The sequence below is a fragment of the Oncorhynchus nerka genome, linkage group LG14 (genome assembly GCF_034236695.1).
Source record: "Oncorhynchus nerka isolate Pitt River linkage group LG14, Oner_Uvic_2.0, whole genome shotgun sequence".
In the NCBI taxonomy this organism is placed as follows: domain Eukaryota; kingdom Metazoa; phylum Chordata; class Actinopteri; order Salmoniformes; family Salmonidae; genus Oncorhynchus; species Oncorhynchus nerka.
The window spans coordinates 64,358,782-64,381,515 of NC_088409.1; the positions used below are offsets into that span (position 1 = coordinate 64,358,782).

Consider the following 22,734-nt stretch of genomic DNA (forward strand, 5'->3'; position numbering starts at 1 on the left):
GATGCACGGTCCCTAGTTAGACGAACCCATGGAAAACCCAGCATCAGTTTGGGGTGTAGGCCTTATTTATTTAGTGCAAACAAATCAGCCATCTGAGATTCTAGCCTGCAGAATTTGTATTCCTTTAGTTGTTATATATCCTATACATTACATTTTCACAATCTGATGTGTTACTTTATAAATGATGTATTTATTAAACATAAACACACACAACAAGGCACCAATAGAACACTGTACCACATTCCCTCAACCAATCAAACTCAAAAAGACACCAGATGATGTTTTAATGTACAGTAGCTATCTTGAAGAGACTGTCAGACAGCAGCCATCATTCCAGTTGGTATTTGCTGACAGCAACATAGGTGTGCACTAACTACACTTGACAGTTGCCCCAGAGCCTGTATTCACAATGTGTCTCAATGCAGGAATGCTGATCTAGGATCAGACCCCCCCCCCCCCGGTTCTGGTAATCATACCAAACAGATCCTATATCAGCCCTCCTAATCTGAGATGCTTTGTGAATACGGACCCAGATGAACATAGTTGTCGTTTACATCGGCCAACGTTGTCTACTTCTGTTGTAGCTTTGAACTCTGCTTAAGTTATCTGTCATTCTTCATTGTTCTCTGTCGTTCTTATGTAAGTAATCTGTCGTTCTTCATGTTCTTTGAGAATTGTTTATCATGGATAGCTGTACATATTGTAGATTCTTGAACTGCTGCACCTTGGGGTAGAAAGACTGCTCTCTATCGTTTCATTTTTACTACTATCAGAAAGACAGAGAAGGTTTGTAGTGTCTAATTTGTACGTGAATCTGGTTTGTCAGGTTTTATCTGCGTAGTGGTACCCTAGTGTTAAATCGTTGCCATTAAAAAGCACACAATTCAACTCTGTTGCTGTAGAAACTGAATGTATCTTTATCTTTCGAGATCAATAAATCCATGTAATATGTGAGCATGAATAGACTTTATTGAGCAAAAGAGGGGTAGAGAAAACATTATTCCGTCCAGCCCATTCTACTATTAACACACAAACAAACACTGAGTATCAACACTGAACATGACAGAGGACCAAAGTGACCAGTCCAGGTCAAATCCTAACTGTTGAATGCAGGCCGCAAAGCCCTATAGGCCCTGCTCAGAAGTAGTGCACTTAATAGAGATTTGGTGCCATTGGGATGCATCCACAGCACTAAACTGTCTGTCGAGACAGTCCTACATAGTAAAATGACAGTGGGACCAAATTCATTCACCAAAGCTATCCGTTCTACTGAATCTTACTCCACAGCAACTAGGAGGTTAGAGGTCACATACGTTGGGTTAGTGATAACTTCCAGGAAGGGCATCTTCAATCGGGGCCCTGTTGGAGTCATCTTCTTTGTTGGTGGATGGACAGATGGCCTTCCCCTCCTCACACACCCTACTGACCACTGACCACAGGATGGGTCAGCGCCAGATGCGACAGGTGTTGTCCTTGCTGCCTGCAGCAGAGAGAAGACAGGGACAGGTGGATGAAAAGGAGGTAGCTCACCGCACCCAGCTATGGCCTGTTCATTTGAACCTTGATAAAGTGTTTGTGAGTGGAGAAAAAATTATGCTTGTTTGGCTGTGAAGAGGTTGCAATGGCATCGCTACATTTGAACTAGGTATGATTATATAGAGGGCAGAGTTGGGCTCAATTCCATTTCTGACAAATCAGGAAGTAAACTGAAATTCACATTTTTCTCAATGCTAACTTAATGCTGAATTGAAATGGAATTGACCCCAGCCCTGATAGAGGGTACATATTACCTGTGATGATGGTGTCACCCTCGTAGTTGAAGGCAGAGGAGAAGATCTCGTCCGTGTGTCCCTCGAGGACCTGCAGACAGACGCCAGACTGGACGTCCCACAGGCGAGCCGTCTTGTCAGCGCTGGCCGTCAGAACTCTACTGCCCTGAGCGTTAAAACAGATCTGGGAGGTTGAAATTGACATAAGAGTGTGTGTGTTACGAGAGTGAAAAGGAGTGATGGAGTGAATGGCTGGATGGCGGGTGCACTGATGAGGAAGTGTGCAAGAGTAGATAGGAACGGCCAAATGAGCAGAGCATGGGGAACGTTCAACCATGTCAGCACTATATTCTTAAAAGGCTATTAACTAAATGGAGGTCTGTTAGGCATTTGGAGGTCTGCCAGGCATTTGTTATGGAGGAATGGCTCCAATGGAACACATAGCCAGACTTCAGAGAGATCTACAAGCACACAGTGAGGTGAAGAAATGAACATGGGGCTGGGATGATTAAATGATGCTGACTCTCCATTGTCTAAAAGTAAAGTGTGTTTTTATTAAAGGCCTCACGCTGCAGGGCGGTGAGCAGGCCTCAGACAGGAAATAGAAATAGAACTCTGGGAGAGGGTGACACTGACAGAATACAGAGGAGAGCGAGGGAAAAAGGAACGAGCACAAAGAGGAGAGCGAGAGGGTACTGACAGGGAGAAGGGGGGAGCAAAGAGGAACGGGGGGAGCATGGAGGAGACAGAGGAGAGCACAGAGGTGTCACATTTTTAGAAAAGAAGAAACGGGGAAAGAGACTGGTGAAAAGAGAGGAAAAAGAGAAGAGAAATAGAAGGATGAATTTGATTTGATTTGATTAGAAGAAGATGGAGTAAGTGAATGGTCATGAGTAAACTCACATGGATTCTGTTGAGATGATTCAATGCCATAACAATGACTATTTTACATTATATCCTGCATATTTAATCAACAAAACAATGAATTTATGTTTTTAGCAATATTTGGTTCTATGACATTCATTCCACAGATATTATTTTCATTTAATGGCCGAGTGCAGTAAAAAACATATCTAAACTCAGCCAAAAAAGAAACAGCCCTTTTTCAGGACCCTGTCTTTCAAAGATAATTCGTAAAAATCTAAATAACTCCACAGATCTTCATTGTAAAGGGTTTAAACGCTGTTGCCCATGCTTGTTCAATGAACCATAAACAATTAATGAACATGCACCTGTGGTCGTTAAGACACTAACAGCTTACAGACGGTAGGTCACAGTTATGAAAACGTAGGACACTAAAAGAGGCCTTTCTACTGATTCTGAAAAACACCAAAAGAAAGATGCCCAGGGTCCCTGCTCATCTGCGTGAACGTGTCTTAGGCATGCTGCAAACAGGCATGAGTACTGCAGATGTGGCCAGGGCAATAAATTGCAATGTCAATACTGTGAGACACCTAAGACAGCGCTACAGGGAGACAGGAGGGACAGCTGATCATCCTCACAGTGGCAGACCACGTGTAACAACACCTGCACAGAATCGGTACATCCGAACATCACACCTGCGGGATAGGTACAGGATGGCAACAACAACTGCCTGAGTTACACCAGGAATGCACAATCCCTCCATTAGTGCTCAGACTGTCCGCAATAGGATGAGAGGGGCTGGACTGGGGGCTTGTAGGCCTGTTGTAAGGCAGGTCCTCACCAGACATCACCGGCAACAACGTCGCCTATGGGCACAAACTCACCGTCGCTGGACCAGACAGGACTGGCAAAAATGCTCTTCACTGACGAGTCGCAGTTTTGTCTCACTAGGGGTGATGGTCAGATTTGCGTTTATCGTCGAAGGAATGAGCTTTACGCCGAGGCCTGCACTCTGGAGCAGAATCGTTTTGGAGATGGTGGGTCCGTCATGGTCCTCGGTGGTGTATCACAGCATCATCGGACTGAGCTTGTTGTCATTGCAGGCATTTCTCAACGCTGTGCGTTACAGAGAAGACATCCTCCTCCCTCATGTTGGTACCCTTCCTGCAGGCTCATCCTGACGACCCTCCAACATGACAATGCCACCAGCCATACTGCTCGTTCTGTGTGTGATTTCCTGTAAGACAGGAACGTCAGTGTTCTGCCATGGCCAGCGAAGAGCCTGGATCTCAATCCCATTGAGCACGTCTGGGACCTGTTGGATCGTAGGGTGAGAGCTAGGGCCATTCCCCCCAGAAATGTCCGGGAACTTGCAGGTGCCTTGGTGGAAGAGTGGGGTAACATCTCACAGCATGAACTAGTCAATCTAGTGCAGTCCATGAGGAGGTGATACACTGCAGTTCTTAATGCAGCTGGTGGCCACACCAGAAACTGACTGTTACTTTTGATTTTGACCCCCCCTTTGTTTAGGGATACATTATTCCATTTCTGTTAGTCACATGTATGTGGACCTTGTCCAGTTCATGTCTCAGTTGTTGAATCTTGTTATGTTCATGCAAATATTTACACATGTTAAGTTCGCTGAAAATAAACGCAGTTGACAGTGAGAGGACGTTTCTTTTTTTGCTGAGTTTATATATTTCCACACTATGAGGTTAGAATAACACTGTGAAGTTGTGAAAATTATGATAATGCCCTTTTAGTGTAAGAGCTGTTTGAATAGACCACATTAAATTTCTGCCTGTTTTGGTGACATCACCAGACGGTCAATTAGTTAATAGACCAATAAGAAAGAGAGTTCTAAACTTCTGTCAATAACAGCTAGTTTTCCCCTCCCCACTCAGACCACCCCCAGTCAGTCCTAGCAAAATTCCTAGCAAAATTCTTGCTTGAGAAATTGCTCTTTGCTGAGAATATTTTTTACAATTTTAATTGAAAACCAAATCACAGTGAGGTACTTAATTGTGACCCAGAACTTTATTGAGATAAAAACAGTTGCATTGGACCTTTAAGAAAAAGTCAGCTTCTACCGATTACATCTGACCCTTTGTTATGACAGGAAGAAAGAAACCACAAAGAGCGAGGAGAGGGAGCTGGAGGGATGACAGTGGAAATCAGAATGGAAGTAAAAACAGGGACCGACAGAGACAGAAATAATGGGAGAGTGATGAAAAAAAAAGAGATTGACACAGTGGTTAAGAGGCGGAGGGAGGGGAGAGAGGTGTCCTGTTAGGGGGAGACTAGTGTCATAATCCTGTGAAATCATTCCAGCCTATTACCGAGGCTGGGCCCTGATGGCTTTCAGTAAACAGACACAAGACAGGCAGCCCAATGAGACAGCTGGGGGGGATTGCGACCTGAGTTAAGTGCGTATAAATTGGAGCATAATTCCCTTTTTATGCACTTTTCTCTCTACGCGTATTCTGACCTTGAACTTAAGCATGATAATAACATGCTATTCACCCCCTATTCGTTAGGCCTGGAGATAAAATAAAACGAATGTGGCGGAGGTTTCTACAGATAGGTCGTATTCTGACCTAGACTCCCACATAATTCCACCACCTTTACGCACAATGAAATGATGAATAAGGTTGAGCAACCTATCATTGTTTTAGATATATTTGACCTTATTTTACCTTGGAGCCAAATGTAAAACCAGTCATATGGCAACAAACTAAAGTATATCAATATATAGGCAGGTAGCCGATTGGTTAAGAGTGTTAAGGCCAGTAACTGAAAAGTCACTGGTTCAATTCCTCTCGCCTGACTAGGTGAAAATCCTGCCGATGTGTTCTTGAGCAAGGCACTATTACTAATTGTTCCTGTAAGTCGCTCTGGATAAGTGTCTGCTAAAGGACAGAAATGTATATGAACTTTTCCACAGTGAAGTTTATAAAATTTGGAGACCAGATGAGAATGTTTTAATCATACGCCCAGACTTTTCACTGTATTTTTTACAATTTGCTTCATGTTGAATATGAACGACCATCGGCGGCCACCGGCAGTTATACCCACATACACTGACTTTAGTGTTAGTTCCCTTACATTCCGTCGTTAGTTGACCTTTCTTTCCTCTGTCACGTCTGTGCAGTTGTTCCTGAGGGTCACTAGCATTACTGGATCATATTAGGCCAACGCTGTACAGTCATTTAGGACATGTAGCCTATTAGAATCACTATGGAACAGACCACACGTAAGCAGGTTAAACCTGGAGCACGCTGCACAACAACTGGACTTGTCATCACAGTTCCATGATTAGTGAGTTTTTTTTGCATAAAAGGCTCTCCAAAGCTGTTATGTTATTATTCATAAATACTTTCCTAAACCTTAATAATATACAATATCAGAATATTTTTCAATCTACCAATTGTTACTGAAAAGGAAAACAAATTCTAGTTAAAGGTACAAAAGGCATAGATTTAGATAAATGTACTGAAAATCCTATTGAATGAAAACTCCACGAGAAAACCGGTTGGCCAGCACTTTCCAGTGATTTAATACATGTTAACCACGCCTGCCAAGCCCATTACGCATCTGCATAAGGTAAGTCTGATATCCAACTATTGAGAAGTGTGTAGGAAAGGAGTACATTTTCTAAGTCTGAATCGGGCCCCTAGTGGCTGTGGCACCAAGCGACAAACACACACAACATGCAGGCACGTACACACACACACTAACAAATATGTACACACACGTACACTGGCAGAACTGTCAAATGGCAGAGGCTGATAAGATCACACACACATTTAGGTCACAGCTGGGTCACCTACAATACAGACCCAGGTCACATGTGGCTCTATACCTCCGTGGCTAATGCAGTTACAGAGTGAGCAGGGACAGACTATGTCATGGTGTTTTATTAATAAAATCAACCAAGGTGTGACATTAAAGGGCTCAAGGTGAAACATTACAGGGAATCAAATGAGACTACCGGGGGGAAGGGGGAATCAGAGTCGCTAGGCAGAAAAACTTGGGAAGTGAGACTTTAACAGGGCTGTTTTGAAAAAGGCATAGGTATCAGCCTATAGGTAGAGCAGGAATCAGCCTATAGGTAGGCCAGGAATCAGCCTATAGGTAGAGCAGGAATCAGCCTATAGGTAGAGCAGGAATCAGCCTATAGGTAGGTCAGGAATCAGCCTATAGGTAGGCCAGGAATCAGCCTATAGGTAGAGCAGGAATCAGCCTATAGATAGAGCAGGAATCAGCCTATAGGTAGAGCAGGAATCAGCCTATAGGTAGGTCAGGAATCAGCCTATAGGTAGAGCAGGAATCAACCTATAGGTAGAGCAGGAATCAGTCTATAGGTAGGCCAGGAATCAGCCTATAGGTAGAGCAGGAATCAACCTATAGGTAGGCCAGGAATCAGCCTATAGGTAGAGCAGGAATCAGCCTATAGGTAGAGCAGGAAAATATTTCTGGAACGTTCTGGCCTGAAGGACACACACCTTCAAGGTCATGTCTCTCTCTGTCATCGTCAAGACGTGGTTGACCTAGCAACTGACACAAGAAGCAGTAACAGGAGGTAGAAACATCCCCCCGGCAAGCGGACCGCCGTCCTCATCCCTCCTGTCCAGTCCTGTACCCTTGTGAGTCTGACGGATGCTCCGAGGCAGACAAAAGAGACCGAGAGAGAGAGGGTGGCATTTTGGTTCCTGTTTGAACCATTACCTGTCTCAGTGACTCACCTTGGAGATCTCTCCCTCATGGCTCTCCAGTCTGGAGATGCACTGGTAGCTGACAGCGCTGTACACTCTCGCTGTGCCTAAGAGTCAGGGGGAAATATTGATTTCTCAAATCATCCGGTGAGTGAAGTTGAACCTTAAAATAAAAGGAATTAAATTGAGCTGGCCTGGTTAGTCATACACCATAGTTGCTGGAACTGTGCTGGAAAGGACAATGTGAAAAATAAATATTCAAGCCGCCACAGTACGATTTGGGTTGGCATGACAATGTAAAATAGGGGTGGTTGGGCTGGGTACAGTACGGATATAGTTGTTCAGTGCCTGGGACATTGTCAATACAAAGTTCCTGGACTGAACAATCACGGAACCAGCAGAGAGGTCGAGGTACCCCCGTAGTTAAATAGAACAAGATAAGCATCTCTGTGGTCGTACCGTCAGCCGAGGCGGTGGCTATGAGTTGACCGGTGTAGTCGAAACACACATCCAGCACCTCGTCTTCATGGCCTGCTAGTGTGGCCATACACTTCCCACTCGCTGCCTCCCACACCTGGGGAAGCATGGACACACACAAATATCCCGGTACTCACACACACATAAGGACACAAACACACACAATGTCAAAGTGTCAAATGTTAATGAATCTATTTTTAAAAGCCTTTTAAAACAGACAACCAGCTTGGTAAGTGCTGTAACAACATAATGGTGGTGTTTTCCCCTCTCCACAATCTTCTCTTTAGGAATGCAACCACGTGAATAATTCACACAACTAACCAGCGAGTGTGACTCATCTTGGAGTAATTAAAGGATTTAATTTTCCTTATTAAATGATGCAGAGCTTAAAAGAGATAGGAGTCTCTACCAGAGAGAGAGAGAGAGAGATGATAGGAAATGTGACATAATGTGAGATGGGATGTGAGAGAGATGATAGGAGATGTGACACGATGTGAAATGGGATGTGAAAGAGGGTGTGAGAGAGATGATAGGAGATGTGACATGATGTGAGGTGGGATGTGAGAGAGATGATAGGAGATGTGACACAATGTGAAATGGGATGTGAAAGAGGGTGTGAGAGAGATGATAGGAGATGTGACATGATGTGAGGTGGGATGTGAGAGAGATGACAGGAGATGTGACATGATGTGAGGTGGGATGTGAAAGAGGGTGTGTGAGAGATGATAGGAGATGTGACATGATGTGAGGTGGGATGTGAGAGAGATGACGGGAGATGTGACACGATGTGAGAGGGGATGTGAGAGAGATGACGGGAGATGTGACATGATGTGAGGTGGGATGTGAGAGGGGATGTGAAAGAGATGATAGGAGATGTGACATGATGTGAGGTGGGATGTGAGAGAGATGACTGGAGATGTGACATGATGTGAGATGAGAGATGACGGGAGATGTGACATGATGTGAGGTGGGATGTGAGAGAGATGATAGTAGATGTGACATGATGTGAGGTGGGATGTGAGAGAGATGATAGTAGATGTGACATGATGTGAGAGAGGGTGTGAGAGAGATGATAGTAGATGTGACATGATGTGAGAGGGTGTGAGAGAGATGATAGTAGATGTGACATGATGTGAGAGAGGGTGTGAGAGAGGTGATAGGAGATGTGACATGATGTGAGATGGGGTGTGAGAGAGATGATAGGAGATGTGACATGATGTGAGGTGGGATGTGAGAGAGATGATAGTAGATGTGACATGATGTGAGAGAGGGTGTGAGAGATGATAGGAGATGTGACATGATGTGAGAGAGGGTGTGAGAGAGGTGATAGGAGATGTGACATGATGTGAGATGGGATGTGAGAGAGGGTATGAGAGAGATGATAGGAGATGTGACATGATGTGAGAGAGATGATAGTAGATGTGACATGATGTGAGAGAGGGTGTGAGAGAGGTGATAGGAGATGTGACATGATGTGAGATGGGATGTGAGAGAGGGTGTGAGAGAGATGATAGGAGATGTGACATGATGTGAGGTGGGATGTGAGAGAGATGATAGTAGATGTGACATGATGTGAGAGAGGGTGTGAGAGAGATGATAGGAGATGTGACATGATGTGAGAGAGGGTGTGAGAGAGGTGATAGGAGATGTGAAATGGTGTGAGATGGGATGTGAGAGAGGGTGTGAGAGAGATGATAGGAGATGTGACATGATGTGAGAGAGGGTGTGAGAGAGATGATAGGAGATGTGACATGGTATGAGATGGGATGTGAGAGAGGGTGTGAGAGAGATGATAGGAGATGTGACATGACGTGAGGTGGAATGTGAGAGAGATGATAGGAGATGTGACATGGTATGAGATGGGATGTGAGAGAGGATGTGAGAGAGATGATAGATGATAGGAGATGTGACATGATGTGAGGTGGGATGTGAGAGAGGATGTGAGAGAGATGATACATGATAGGAGATGTGACATGGGATGTGAAAGAGGGTGTGAGAGAGATGATAGGAGATGTGACATGACATGAGGTGGGATGTGAGAGAGGATGTGAGAGCTCACCCTACAACTTTTGTCCATGGAGCCGGTGATGATGAGGGAGCAGTCCCAGTTAAACTGAACACTGCTGATCTCCCCTCTGTGGCCTATCAGTGTGTGGACACGCCTGGTAGAATGATAGGAGGGTGTTAATGGTGGTTATACTCGGACACAAACATGGACGGACACACACACACACACACACACACACACACACACACACACACACACTTGGGCTCTCACCTCCCAGATGGAACATCCCACAGAGAAACAGTGTGGTCAAAGGAGCCAGTGACTAGCTGGTCACCCACTGTGTTAAATGACAAGGAGATGATCTCTGCTGAGTGGCCCTGGGAGAGGAAAGAAAGAGGGGGGGAGAGACCGAGCGAGCGAACGAAAGCACAGTCAAGTAAACAAGCCATTCGTTCTTCTTTAAAAAAGCTAAATTGCATAATTTCATCCAATTCAGTTTGAGGAACACATTTGCCTTTTTGTGCTCGAGTCAAATATTCACCAGCATGACTAATGTAGGAATAATTGAAGAAGAAGGGGTAGAGAGGAGCGGTAGAGAGGAGGGGTAGAGAGCAGGGGTAGAGAGGAGGGGTAGAGAGGAGGGATAGAGGAGGGGTAGAGAGCAGCACACATAATCCCCTCTCTGGAACACCCAGCCACACAGTTTGCCCACGTGCAGCAGGAAACTGCTGCTTGTCCAATAACTGAGGATGTAGATAGATTACCTTATGAATGTATTTTAGTCACAGCTGCATACACATATATGATGGGAGGATAGAACACAGTAAGCAGGGTGACTGCTGGACCAGCACATCATGAATAATCATATACAAAAATGAATGGATGAATGCAGATAAGTGACTGAATTAAGTCATTAACAAATGGATGTGGACATGGATGGTTGTGAGAGCATGTGGAGATGAGAGGAAAGGAGATATGAGATATGAGAGAGAGAGAGAGAGAGAGAGAGAGAGAGAGAGAGAGAGAGCTGACTCACTGTCAGTGTGGACACCTCCTCTCCAGTCTGGATGTCCCATAGCTTGGCCGTAGTGTCCATGCTACCCGTGGCCACCAAGGTACTTTGAGGGTTAAACGCCAAACACACCTGTTCAGCACAGAAAACAGTGTTTGCTGCCATTCACATAGAAAATCTGATTTGAAGCTCACTGCAATCATATTGATACTGAAGGACAAGTCCAATCTCTCAGAAAGTCCAATCTCTAGATTAGAAAGTCCCTCGTACTATTTCAGCAGTGTGTCCTCGGAAGGTGTGGAAACATTTGCCCGTCTCTACACTCCACAGCCTGCAGGTCTTATCAAAGGACCCAGTGGCAATCTTGTCCCTGGATTAAAAGGGATAAATAAAGGTATGATTTGAGATAGGAAAAATAATTTATTTTAACCAGCAACAACACTTTCCCTTGGCCTTAGGTGTAAGACAATGGAGGAACATAGAATAGGAATAAGGCTCTCTGGGTCCTAAGAGTCTCAGAGTCGGAGTACTGATCTAGGATCAGTTTAGCCTTTTAGATCATAATGAAACCGCGATCCTGGATCAGCACTTCTACTCTGAGACACTTTATGAATACGGGTCCTGGTGTTTTTAAACCTGGGGTAGAGTGACAGGAAGGTGGTTACCCATAGGGGTTGTTGAAGGCGATGGCGTACACCACGTTCCTGTGGCCCTCCAATGTGTGCAGCTCCTCGCCTGACGCCGTGTCCCATATTTTACATGTCCTGTCATAGCTCCCAGTTATAAAACTGCAGAGAGAGGGAGAGAGAGAGAGAGAGACAGAGAGGGAGACAGAGAGGGTGAGAGATTGGGGAGAGGGAGAAACAGAGAAAGAGACAGAGAAAAGGATAAAGAAAGAGACAGAGAGTGTAAAAAGAGAGATGTTTACTTCTCCTGCACACCAAAAAGACAAGCGCCAGGGGTTCTCTGCACATCTCCATGCAGTGCAGATAAACTTACCTCGACCCTGATTTATTGAAGGCAACGTTTGTCAGTGGCAGTATGTGCGCCTGCAGCGCCTGCAAGGGAGAAGGAGACTTTTTTTTTTTTTTAACTCTGAGGCAGTTTACTTGACTGAATTAAATAAATGTACATCTACATGTTTGACCGTGTAATACCCATACATAATACATCTGGCTTTGATGTGCTGAGGAAGAATCCTGTTATTCTAGGAGAAATCTACAATTCCCACCCCCTGCTGCCATCTATGGTTCAAATGAGGAATTACAGGATGGCTGCACCGTTTGCACAAGGCACTGGCAGTGTGGTCGTGCATGTTAATGGCTGTTTATGGCTGCATAGACAGTGTGCACTGGCACACAAGAGTGGACGATCAGGAGGCAGACGGTGACATTATCCATTAGAAGAGAGCCTAATGAAAGTAAATAGGAAGCTCAGAAATATGGAAGCTGTATTTGACCTTGAAGAGGCAGAATCTGCGATTGTCCTGCTGACCCAGTTTCTCCTGCAGTCTGACGATCAAGAGTTTGACTTGGTCGACGCGTGATGCTGTGATCAGTGGCTCCGATTTCCTGATCGCTGATATTAACTCCTCGGTGTCTGTCCTATATGGATAGAGACGTGTCAGAGCGATGCATCATGGTCATTGAAAAAAGGAGAATAGACGTCATACAGGATCAGTGACAAATTGTAAAGAATTAGTGGGTGTGTTTATCTACCTATATCATCATCATCCTCATACTACACTAGCACTAGTATAATCAACTGCATACCATACAGGGCTGCCAACTCTCACGCATTGGCCGCGAGACACTCATATTTGACCCTCTTCATATATCTCACACATTGAAAACTACTGCTTTTATTTTTCTAATTAGTCCATGTCATTAACTTTTCAACTGTGCTCCAAATCGTTTTGAAATCAGAGGATCTGCGCCTACAATTTAACATCACGAGCAAAACCTCTATCATTGCCCTGCCTTGCCGCAGCACTGTGAACCGCATCACATAGCAGCATATGATTGGTCTAGTTATGTGAGGGATCAGGGGGGATAGGATGCATGTATTAAAGAAATGCCCCTCAAGATTAGAGTGGAGCTGACTGGAGAGAGAGAACATTCTCCACTGATTTTCTAAAACTGTAGAAAGAGCAGCATGGTAGCGCTGTTTTATGTCAAATGCTGTTACTACCGTCCATGAATCTATTGCAGAATGCAGCCTTTTGACAGCATATACTAAAGTCGATTTAACCCACACTTGCTTTAGTCCCCTCATTTGGTGATGGGCATTTAGGCTGTGACAACAAAAAGGCAGCAGACAGACCTACAGTATGTTTTAGCAGGGAGGTTTGGTAGGGTGATCTTTAGTAACTATAAAAAATAATTTTGTCAAACAGATTGTGAAACCAAAAGTGAATGTTTGATTCTAGAGCGGGAAAATAAATAGAATAATCATTTGGTTAGGGTGTAGGGGAAGATTAATGTCATCTTGTCTTCAGATTTTATTATCTATTTACTTTATTTGGTCTGATCAGTGGAACAATGCTCATTCTTAATGTGCTAAAATATAGGTTTATTACTGTGCTTGTCAGCAACAACATTACTGTTATTCCTCAAACTTATTTTATTATTCCACTTCTTCCCAATTATGCCAGTATCATCACATATTTGAAATCTGATATGCCTACTTGTGTCTTTGATAAATGAATGATGAGGCAATGCATTTTTGCAGCCATTCACGGACCGTTTAAGCATGGGGTATTAAATGCTCCAGGAATCAAATATAATTGTATATATTTTAGTACATTCTAGACAGAGATGGTGGGGGGGACTCACAACTCATAAAGACATCATATTTTGTCTATGTTGAGTAAGATGATGGCAAGGATATTCAACTAGTAGACATAAACCACCTGAATATTGATATTCATTAGACTTTTCTTGAAGGTTGGGTGATTGTGAGAAATGAATTGTTATAACAAGTACATTATCAAACACCCAGCACTTGGGAAACATAGATCAGGGGTGGACAACCCTCCTGGAGAGCGAGCAGGATTTTCTCAGAGCCCTATTTTAAAGGGATGGATCAACCAAATGACAAAATGTTTGTGTATTTTCCTTGAATGCAGTCTATGGACAAGGAGACTGCAATCTATGATGTGGTTACCCTCTGCCATTAACAGTTAATATAACAAGTTCCTGTGCAGAGTATTGGTGGACTGGTAAGTGTTGCATACAAATCCCTGCTCCAACCTTCCCAATGTTTCCAGTATCCCTCCCCCCCCCCATCTCATTTCATTACTGTCTGAATGAAATGTCAAACCACCTAAAAAAAATATTGGCATACTTTAAACGCCCCCCTCCTACAAAGTAAGGCGCCGAATTTTCAGTGTTCATTTAATGTTTAAAACATCCTGAATACACCTGACCTGTGTTTTTTGTGTGTGTTTTTTACACCCTGGTCATAGGCCTAAACCATTTCAAAATACGTAGACTTGGGGTTGTGCCAGGCAGTAATGCAATTCAGAAAGAAAATCTCATTCTAAGCTTTCTTCAAAAGTTGGCAACCCTGCACATATCATGAACACTAAACACATCATCTCATTCATAAACATGAATTGTACTATTGTCTACCCACTCCGGAGACAAATCCAACAGATCGATGGATTTAGTCTTCAGAGCTCCTCCTTTCTCATATTCCAGGATGATACCTGTGAACAAAAAGCATCAATTCAATATTCGACACAAGACCAAGTGTGAGATACGAGTTACTTTAGGCCTACTTGTAACTTCAACTTGCATCAACTTGTGCATCATGCTAAACAAATCCTGTTACAGCTAACGTTAACTGGTCTGTCTAGCAAGGAGCCTAGCTCTGCTCTGGGCTAGCAAGGAGCCTAGCTCTGCTCTGGGCTAGCAAAGAGCCTAGCTCTGCTCTGGGCTAGCAAGGAGCCTAGCTCTGCTCTGGGCTAGCAAAGAGCCTAGCTCTGCTCTGGGCTAGCAAAGAGCCTAGCTCTGCTCTGGGCTAGCAAGGAGCCTAGCTCTGCTCTGGGCTAGCAAAGAGCCTAGCTCTGCTCTGGGCTAGCAAGGAGCCTAGCTCTGCTCTGGACTAGCAAGGAGCCTAGCTCTGCTCTGGGCTAGCAAAGAGCCTAGCTCTGCTCTGGGCTAGCAAGGAGCCTAGCTCTGCTCTGGGCTAGCAAAGAGCCTAGCTCTGCTCTGGGCTAGCAAAGCCAGCTAGCTCAGTAGGTCAGAACAGCACTGAAGATGCAGTGTAGTTGCACAAAATGGTACAAATAATTAGCTACCTACTTGTCCAAACATTCATTAGTATCTTAATTCTAATGCATGTTAGCATCATCAACAACATGTTCATTACCTGGTGGATAATATCTGAGAAGGAATCGTTTGAGTTTCATTTCGTTTCTCCAGCAGAAATCACTTGTCAACAAAGCGTTGTTATGGCGACAGGCTATCGCGGCCAAGACGCATGCGCAGATGGATTGAAACGCATTCGCCTACAACTAACCTGTTCAAAAAAGACAGATCTTGTTCCATAACTGTCTACAATTTTTTTTTATAACATGTACATAAAGAATAGAGACTAGAAACAAGAGACTAGAAAACTCTGTGTCATGATAACAGGCTGACGTAAACTTTTCCAGTTGGACTATTTCCCAAGAGCTCAAAGTCTCCCTCATATAAACTTGCATTCTCAGTTATGCACATGTAGTTCATAGACAAAGACTAAATTAATACATTTCCCCGACAAAGACTTAGCCCAGTGATCTACAGCTGCCTACTGCCAACAGGTACACAGGACTCAGACGCAGAGGTCGTGCACGTGAGGGGTGCGGAAGGCGTAGGCTACCAGAATGTGTTGCTGGGCCAAGCTAAAGTCCACTGGCTGGGTGTTTCCCACAGCCGTTAGTTCTGTCTCTCAATGTGTTCTTCACTAACTGCAGACCAGCTGAGCCCTTCCTAACAACATACCTTATTGGACCATACAAGAACATCTCTGAGGAGGTGGTAAAGTAACCAGCAGCAGAGAGCTGTATGCTACACATGATCAGTTCTGATGGGATTTGTTAACAAGGTTGTGATAAGAAAGTAAATGATACACACTATAATGATAGAATGAAATACACTACATGACCAAAGGTATGTGGACACCTGCTCGTCGAACATCTCATTCCAAAATCAGGGGCATTAATATGGAGTTGGTCCCCCCTTTGCTGCTACAACAGTCTCCACTCTTCTGGGAAGGCTTTCCATTAGATGTTGGAACATTGCTGCAGGGACTTCCATTTAGCCACAAAAGCATTAGTGAGGTTGAGGCACTGTTGTTGGGCAATTAGGCCTGGCTCGCAGTCGGCGTTCCAATTCATCCCAAAGGTATTCGATGGGGTTGAGATCAGGACTCTGTGCAGGCCAGTCAAGTTCTTCCACACTCGCCAAACCATGTCTGTATAGACCTCGCTTTGTGCAAGGGGGCATTGTCATGCTGAAACAGAAAAGGGCCTTCCTCAAACTGTTGTCACAAAGATGCTGTAGCGATAAGATTTCCCTTCACTGGAACTAAGGGGCCTAGCCCAAACCATGAAAAACAGCCCAAGACCAATGTTCCTCCTCCACCAAACTTTACAGTTGGCACTATGCACTCGGGCAGGTAGTATTCTCCTGGCATCCTCCAAACCCAGATTAGTCCTTCGGACTACCAGATGGTGAAGCGTGATTCATCACTCCAGAGAAGCATTTCCACTGCTCCAGACTCCAATGGTGGCAAACTTTACACAACTCCAAGAGAACCGCTTGGCACTGCGCATGGTGATCTTAGGCTTGTGTGCTGCTTCTCGGCCATGGAAACCCATTTCATGAAGCTCCTGACGAACAGTTATTGTGCCGATGTTGCTTCCAGAGGCAGTTTGGAACTCGGTAGTGAGTGTTGCAACCGAGGACAGTTTCATCACTAGGCGGTCCCATTCTCTGAGCTTGTGTGGCCTACCACTTTGCGGCTGAGCCGTTGTTGCTCCTAGACGTTTCCACTTCACAATAACAGCACTTACAGTTGACTGGGGCAGCTCTAGCAGGGCAGGAATTTAAACACTTACTGGAAAGGTGGCATCCTATGACAGTGCCATGTTGAAAGTCACTGAGCTCTTCAGTAAGGCCATTCTACTGCCATTGTTTATGGAGATTGCATGGCTGTGTGCTCAATTTTAAACACCTGTCAGGAACGGGTGTGGGTGAAATAGCAAATCCGCTAATTTGATGGTGAGTCCACATACTTTTGTATAAATAGCCCATTGTATACGGTAGCACATATGCTATGTTCTTTTTTTGCTTCATATAGAGGATCGGTATGACTATTCAGTATCCCTGTGGATATTGACTAGATCTACTGATAAATGAATCATCTCCTCAGGTGACCAACTACCTGTTCCCCACCTGGACGTAGTCCTACCTGGCCGTCCTCTTCCCCGTCTTCCTGCTGACAGACCTCCTGAGGTACAAGCCGGTAATCGTGGTCCAGGGCCTCTTCCTGGTCACCAACTATGTCCTGCTCTGCTTCGTCCCTGGCTTGACCGCCATGACCTTTCTGCAGTTCAACTATGCTGTGGTGAACTCCATGGAGGTGGCCTACTTCTCCTACATCTACAGTGTGATCCCTCCAGCGAGGTACTAGCGGGCCACCGGCTACCTCCGCAGTGCCATACTGACAGGCTCCACCCTAGGGGCCACCCTAGGCCAGTTGCTGGTCTCCCTGGCAGGACTGGACTACTTGTACCTCAACACCATCTCCCTGGGGATCCTCAGCGTTGCATTCCTCATCTCTGTCTTGCTACCCATTCCCCAGCGGGGGATGTTCTTCAGGGGGGAGAAGGCTGTCCTGGACCTGAGTGCCCAGATCCAGGTGGGGGATGAAGTGAGTGCAGTGAAGGAGGCACAGGAGCTGTGTGTTTGTTCAGTGGAGTAACTGTGCTCTGGGGCTTACCGGTTGGTGAATTTTATATTGAGATAAAATTTTACAATGCTAATATTTTTTTTATTACTCAATAAAAATAGACTAATAAAACTCCCAAATTGCCAGGACACAGCTGAATGTTGGTCTCACAATCTGATTTATATGTGCTCCATGATTAAATGGGTAATGTGTTTCGATTGGCTTAAGGCAAAGTAGTTCCATGGTCATCTTCGCTTTGGTCCAAGTTGGGCTCTGCACGCAGAGAAGAGTAATTGCTTTAATTAAAGTGATAGCTTGGGAAACAATTTTTCTGATTATTGCTGATAGCTCGGGTTTGAGAGATAGTGACTTATTGTAACAAGTCAATCTGACTCTGGGGAAGTGGATAAAGGGCCTCATTGCCAAAATCCCGAAGTATCCCTTTAATTAAATCAAAGCCCTGTCTTCGATCCTTTGTGTTCAGGGATAGAGACATTATACTGTCCTATAAATGCTGGTAGGAACACTGTCCCTAGGAATACGATGAGGGTCTTGTTTGAATTCTTCAAATTTTGCATCCGTCCTTGCTTGGAGTAACCACTGATCTGATATGAATGCATTTTCAACATCTTGAAGAACGATCTGGCCTTAATGGCCATGTACTCTTATAATCTCCACCCGACACAGCTAGAAGACGAGTGGCCACCCCTCAGAGCCTGGTTCCTCTCTAGGTTTCTTAGGTTCCTGCCTTTCTAGTGAGTTTTTACTAGCCACCGTGCTTCTACATCTGCATTGCTTGCTCTTTGGGGTTTTAGGCTGGGCTTCTGTATAAGCACTTTGTGACAATATCTGATGTAAAAATGGCTTTATAAATGCATTTGATTAATTGATTGATGAAAGCCATGTATTGAATCCTATGCTTTAACCCAGCCAACAGTGTTGGATCAATGATTGCTTCAAGGAAGGGAGGAAGGAAGGATGCCGTTTACAAGTATTTAAACAGTTTACAAGTGTTTACTCAGGATCTAAAAAAGGAAATAATTCACTGTTGTTGTCCCATAGGTGCAGCCACAGCCTTTTGTGTGGGTCATGTAAAGGTGACCTGGAATGTCTGGGGGGAGCTGTCACTGAGGGTGTTCTCTCCGGTGGGGGCAGGGGCCGTGTTTCTGATTGGGCTCACCAGCAAAATTTGGGCAAGCTATGCTGGCAACATCATCTTCAAGGCCTCATGCTGCTGACGCGGCCTCATGCGGCCTTGTCTTCCAGGCCTCACTTAGGAAATGCTGAATACTCTCTAGGCCATACTTCAATGAGCTCTGCTATATTTATTTAATACACCTTCCATACATCCCATAGACATTCATCAGAACTGCACAAAATATTCAGGACAACGTGTTATCTGTTTCGTCCTTACAGATTCCAGAATGCAGCCGACCTCTCCATGGCGTGCCTTCTTGCTGCAGACCATTCTCACAGCCATCATTGTTGAGGAAACTGCACTGGGGCTAGACATTGTCACGCAGCTATGGTTGCACAATCCAAAGCTAGAAAGGGCAGTGCCCATTCTTTTATCGGATCACTGCACAAGTTGCCAAAAGTGAAGAGAGAGTGACACCTGGTGGATAATTCTTACCACATTTTTACTGTTCTTGACCCGTCTAATCAAAATTCTCTTTCTCCAGTTCGTCTATGGCAGTTACTATGCTGCAATATCTGAGCTTTTCCTGATCCGAGGGATGTACACAGTCTGTGCACACCCCTGCAGGCCTAAACAGGCAATGGACTAGGAGCAGAAAGATGAAACCAAAGTGGAGGTGCCCTCTTCAGACCGGTTCTGTCCTGACCACAGACAATAGACTATCAGAACCTGGGGGGCAAGGAGTCTTCAGGAGTTCACCCTAACATTGAATTTCATGGTGTTACATACTTGTATTTATAATAAAAATAAAACCAATGTTGCGTAAGCATCGTTTTGTCCAACTTCTCTTTAAGTCATCCAAAAGATAAGGTGTGTTCAATTGATAGTCATGGCCATGTTAATTGTATCTATCTAGCGTTTTAGTTCACATACATTTATTGAGGAGGTTGTTGATTGACAGACTGAGCTCACTGATTACACAAACAAACCGAGGTGACTTCCATATGGGGAGGAGACACAGGCTGGATTAAGAGTCGTGTGAGAGAGCAGACTAACCTTAGCAGGTAAAGCAATAAACCTGCTTTTCGTATGAAGTATAAAAACGTGCATGGGTGATAGTAGTGGCTATCGCTATTTGTGGATCTGTGAAGATGGATGCTGTGAAGCGGTGGAAGGCAGGATGGGGCTATCCCACAACTATGCTGTGCGTCTATGGGTTCTTCAGTACTGTGAAACCTCTCGTACCCTTCATCTACCCTTACCTGACTGGTCCAGACAAAAACCTGACGGTGGAACAGGTACAGTAGACTACAGGACAAACATTTCAATGCCTTGTCTTCATGCTCTTATACTCTCTTTAGAGGAGTGTACCCATTTTTTAAAATATATTTATGAGTAACACAACCATGTTTATGACCACTTTACTACCTACCAACTTGATAAAGAAAAGGAAAAGCAAGGAAGAAAAGGCTCTTGAAACCAGGGGGTGTATTCAGTGAAGGGAAATGTTCAGAACAAAACAAAGTAATAAACAGAGTGGACACGATTCCTGATTCTATGACAATCATTTCTGTTTTACACAATACTGTAGCGAATCAGGGGGTAGTCCCAGCCTGGGCTTTAACCTTAAAACACAGGACCATAAGACTGTCAACCCAACACTTTATTTATCCCAAGAGATCCAAACCTCTTGATGAGGTTGCTAGGTGTTGAATTGTGCTCGCTACATTACCCCATTCTTGCCCCCACGTTTTTGATGGCCGCAACTGATGTAGTGAGGTCAGGAACTAGTGCGGTCCAGGGTTTGAACTTGTGACCTTGCGGCTGTCAACCCAACAACTTAGCCTTTACGGCAAGAGATGTGAATCTCTTGATGAGGTCGCTGCGTTGCTCGCTAGGTGTTGCGTTAAGGTCGCTACAATCAATACATTTTCTATCTGAATGTTCTGTAATGTTGCAACCTCCCAAACAGACAGCAGTGTTGCACTCTAAACCAGGTGACCAACGAGATCTACCCTGTGTGGACATACTCCTACCTGGCTGTGATGGTGCCAGTCTTTCTGCTCACCGATTGGCTGCGCTACAAGCCCGTCGTGGTGTTTCAGTGCATCAACCTCTTCATAACCTGGGCGATGATGCTATTGGTGCAGGAGGTGGCAGTCTTTAAGGTGATGCAGTTCTTCTACGGCGTGAAGTCGGCCTGTGAGGTGGCCTACTTCTCATACATCTACAGCATAGTGGACCTGAAATACTACCGAAAGGCTACATCCTACTGCCGTAGTGTACAGCTGCTAGGCTACACGGTGGGATCTGTGCTGGGACAGTTGCTGGTCAGTTTCAACCTCATGTCCTACAACAACATCCTGGTACTTACCCTGGTGTTGATCTCCATCGCCCTGGTGACTTCCCTCTTCCTGCCCATGCCACAGAGAAGCATGTTCTTCCATCGGAGTCAAAGTGACCCTCCACAGACCCCAGAAGGAGGGGACATGTGCGCAGGTGATGTGTCCACTGAGGGGCCAGTGAGGGCTAGGGGCTGCAACCAGGTATTTTTGCTGCTGTGGAGAGACTTTCTCCAGTGCTACTCAACCAGGGCACTGCTGTACTGGTCATTATGGTGGGTACTGGCTACCTGCGGCTACAACCAGGCAATTAACTATGTACAGGTGTTATGGGCACACATACAGCCATCCCAGAAAGTCCAAGTCTACAACGGAGGGGTGGAAGCTGTGTCCAATCTGTTTGGTGAGTAGCGAAGCATCAACTGTTCGAGTTCACATGACCATCAGGTATTTGTAAGTGTTTGTCTGGCATTAATAATCAATCATCACCAACAGTCAATCTGCAGTCATACTACTAATATGTAATTACTTATTGGTAAGTTTATCACATCATGTGTGTGTCTTACAGGTGCAGCGACGGCCTATGGCATTGGTTTCATCCAGGTGGACTGGGCCCAGTGGGGAGAGTTGTTCCTGGGCTCCATCTCTGGCCTGGGTGCTGTAGCCCTGTTCATCATGACCTTCACTGACAACATCTGGGTCTGCTATGCCGGCTATGTTGCCTTTAAGGGCCTCTACATGCTGCTTATCACATTTGCCATGTGAGTTTGTGAATTACTGCCATTAGAGAAATGTAGCTGCCAAACTTGAATGATTATTTGACAAGAATAAACGTGACCATTTCCTCCCAGGTTCCAAATTGCTACTGATCTCTCTATGGAGAGATATGCACTGATCTTTGGAGCAAACAACTTTGGGTCTTTGGTCCTTCAGACTATCATCACATCCGTTGTGGTGGATGGCAGGGGGCTGGGCTTGGGCATCATCCCACAGGTGAGTTAAAGTTTCAAGTGTCAAAGGAGGCAAGTTCCTACAAACCATTAGACCCGGACTCTTCCACCACAACCCCCAATGGTGCAATTCCATCCAACAATGCCATTCTCCAACATTATGAATAGGTACCTTGGACTTTTGCCTTGGATGTTATGAACTGTCCTTGATGTTTGTCCAAAGAAACAGCGTTAAATATCTGGCTAATTCAAAACATATATATTTTTTATCTGAACTGTGTAACTGAAAAATAAGCTTAATGCTTTTCCACTCTTCTTGCAGTTCATCATTTATGGAAGCTACTTCTCAGCCATCGCTGTCATTTTCTTTCTGAGAGGTGTGTACACGATAATGAGAGTGCGGCAAAGCCACAGAGACTCCACCACTGCAGAGGAGGAGCCTCCAAGCCCAACCACGTGTACACCACTGCAAGCTTGAACATGCAGTGGAACAAAAAGAAGTACCCAAAGTATAAGTGTT

General features: G+C 44.8%; 2 protein-coding genes and 1 pseudogene across 3 annotated transcripts; 2 read left to right on the forward strand and 1 right to left on the reverse strand.

The window, feature by feature from the left end:
• Window positions 1–947: 947 nt before the first annotated feature.
• On the reverse strand, window positions 948–15,493 carry daw1 (dynein assembly factor with WDR repeat domains 1). Of its 2 annotated transcripts, none has more exons than XM_029680795.2 (13): window positions 15,220–15,493; window positions 14,482–14,554; window positions 12,305–12,449; window positions 11,845–11,903; window positions 11,511–11,633; window positions 11,116–11,215; window positions 10,870–10,977; window positions 10,104–10,210; window positions 9,885–9,987; window positions 7,808–7,922; window positions 7,379–7,455; window positions 1,791–1,935; window positions 948–1,480 (listed from the first exon to the last, which is right to left on the reverse strand). In XM_029680795.2, exons 1-13 carry the CDS (start codon window positions 15,257–15,259, stop codon window positions 1,446–1,448), a joined length of 1,230 nt encoding a protein of 409 aa, XP_029536655.1. In that variant the 5' UTR covers window positions 15,260–15,493; the 3' UTR covers window positions 948–1,445. The 2 variants fall into 2 exon arrangements, with proteins under 2 accessions (XP_029536655.1, XP_029536654.1); XM_029680794.2 differs by having other exon boundaries at window positions 1,791–1,953; window positions 15,220–15,491.
• A 222-nt stretch (window positions 15,494–15,715) lies between these two features.
• On the forward strand, window positions 15,716–19,640 carry LOC115141253 (thiamine transporter 2-like; annotated as a pseudogene).
• Window positions 19,641–19,934: 294 nt separating this feature from the next.
• On the forward strand, window positions 19,935–22,693 carry LOC115141692 (thiamine transporter 1-like). Its single transcript, XM_029680804.2, has 5 exons — window positions 19,935–20,220; window positions 20,920–21,667; window positions 21,833–22,025; window positions 22,116–22,257; window positions 22,537–22,693. The coding sequence occupies exons 1-5, from the start codon at window positions 20,074–20,076 to the stop codon at window positions 22,690–22,692; spliced, it is 1,386 nt and encodes a 461-aa protein (XP_029536664.2). The 5' UTR covers window positions 19,935–20,073; the 3' UTR covers window position 22,693.
• The last annotated feature ends 41 nt before the right edge of the window (window positions 22,694–22,734 follow it).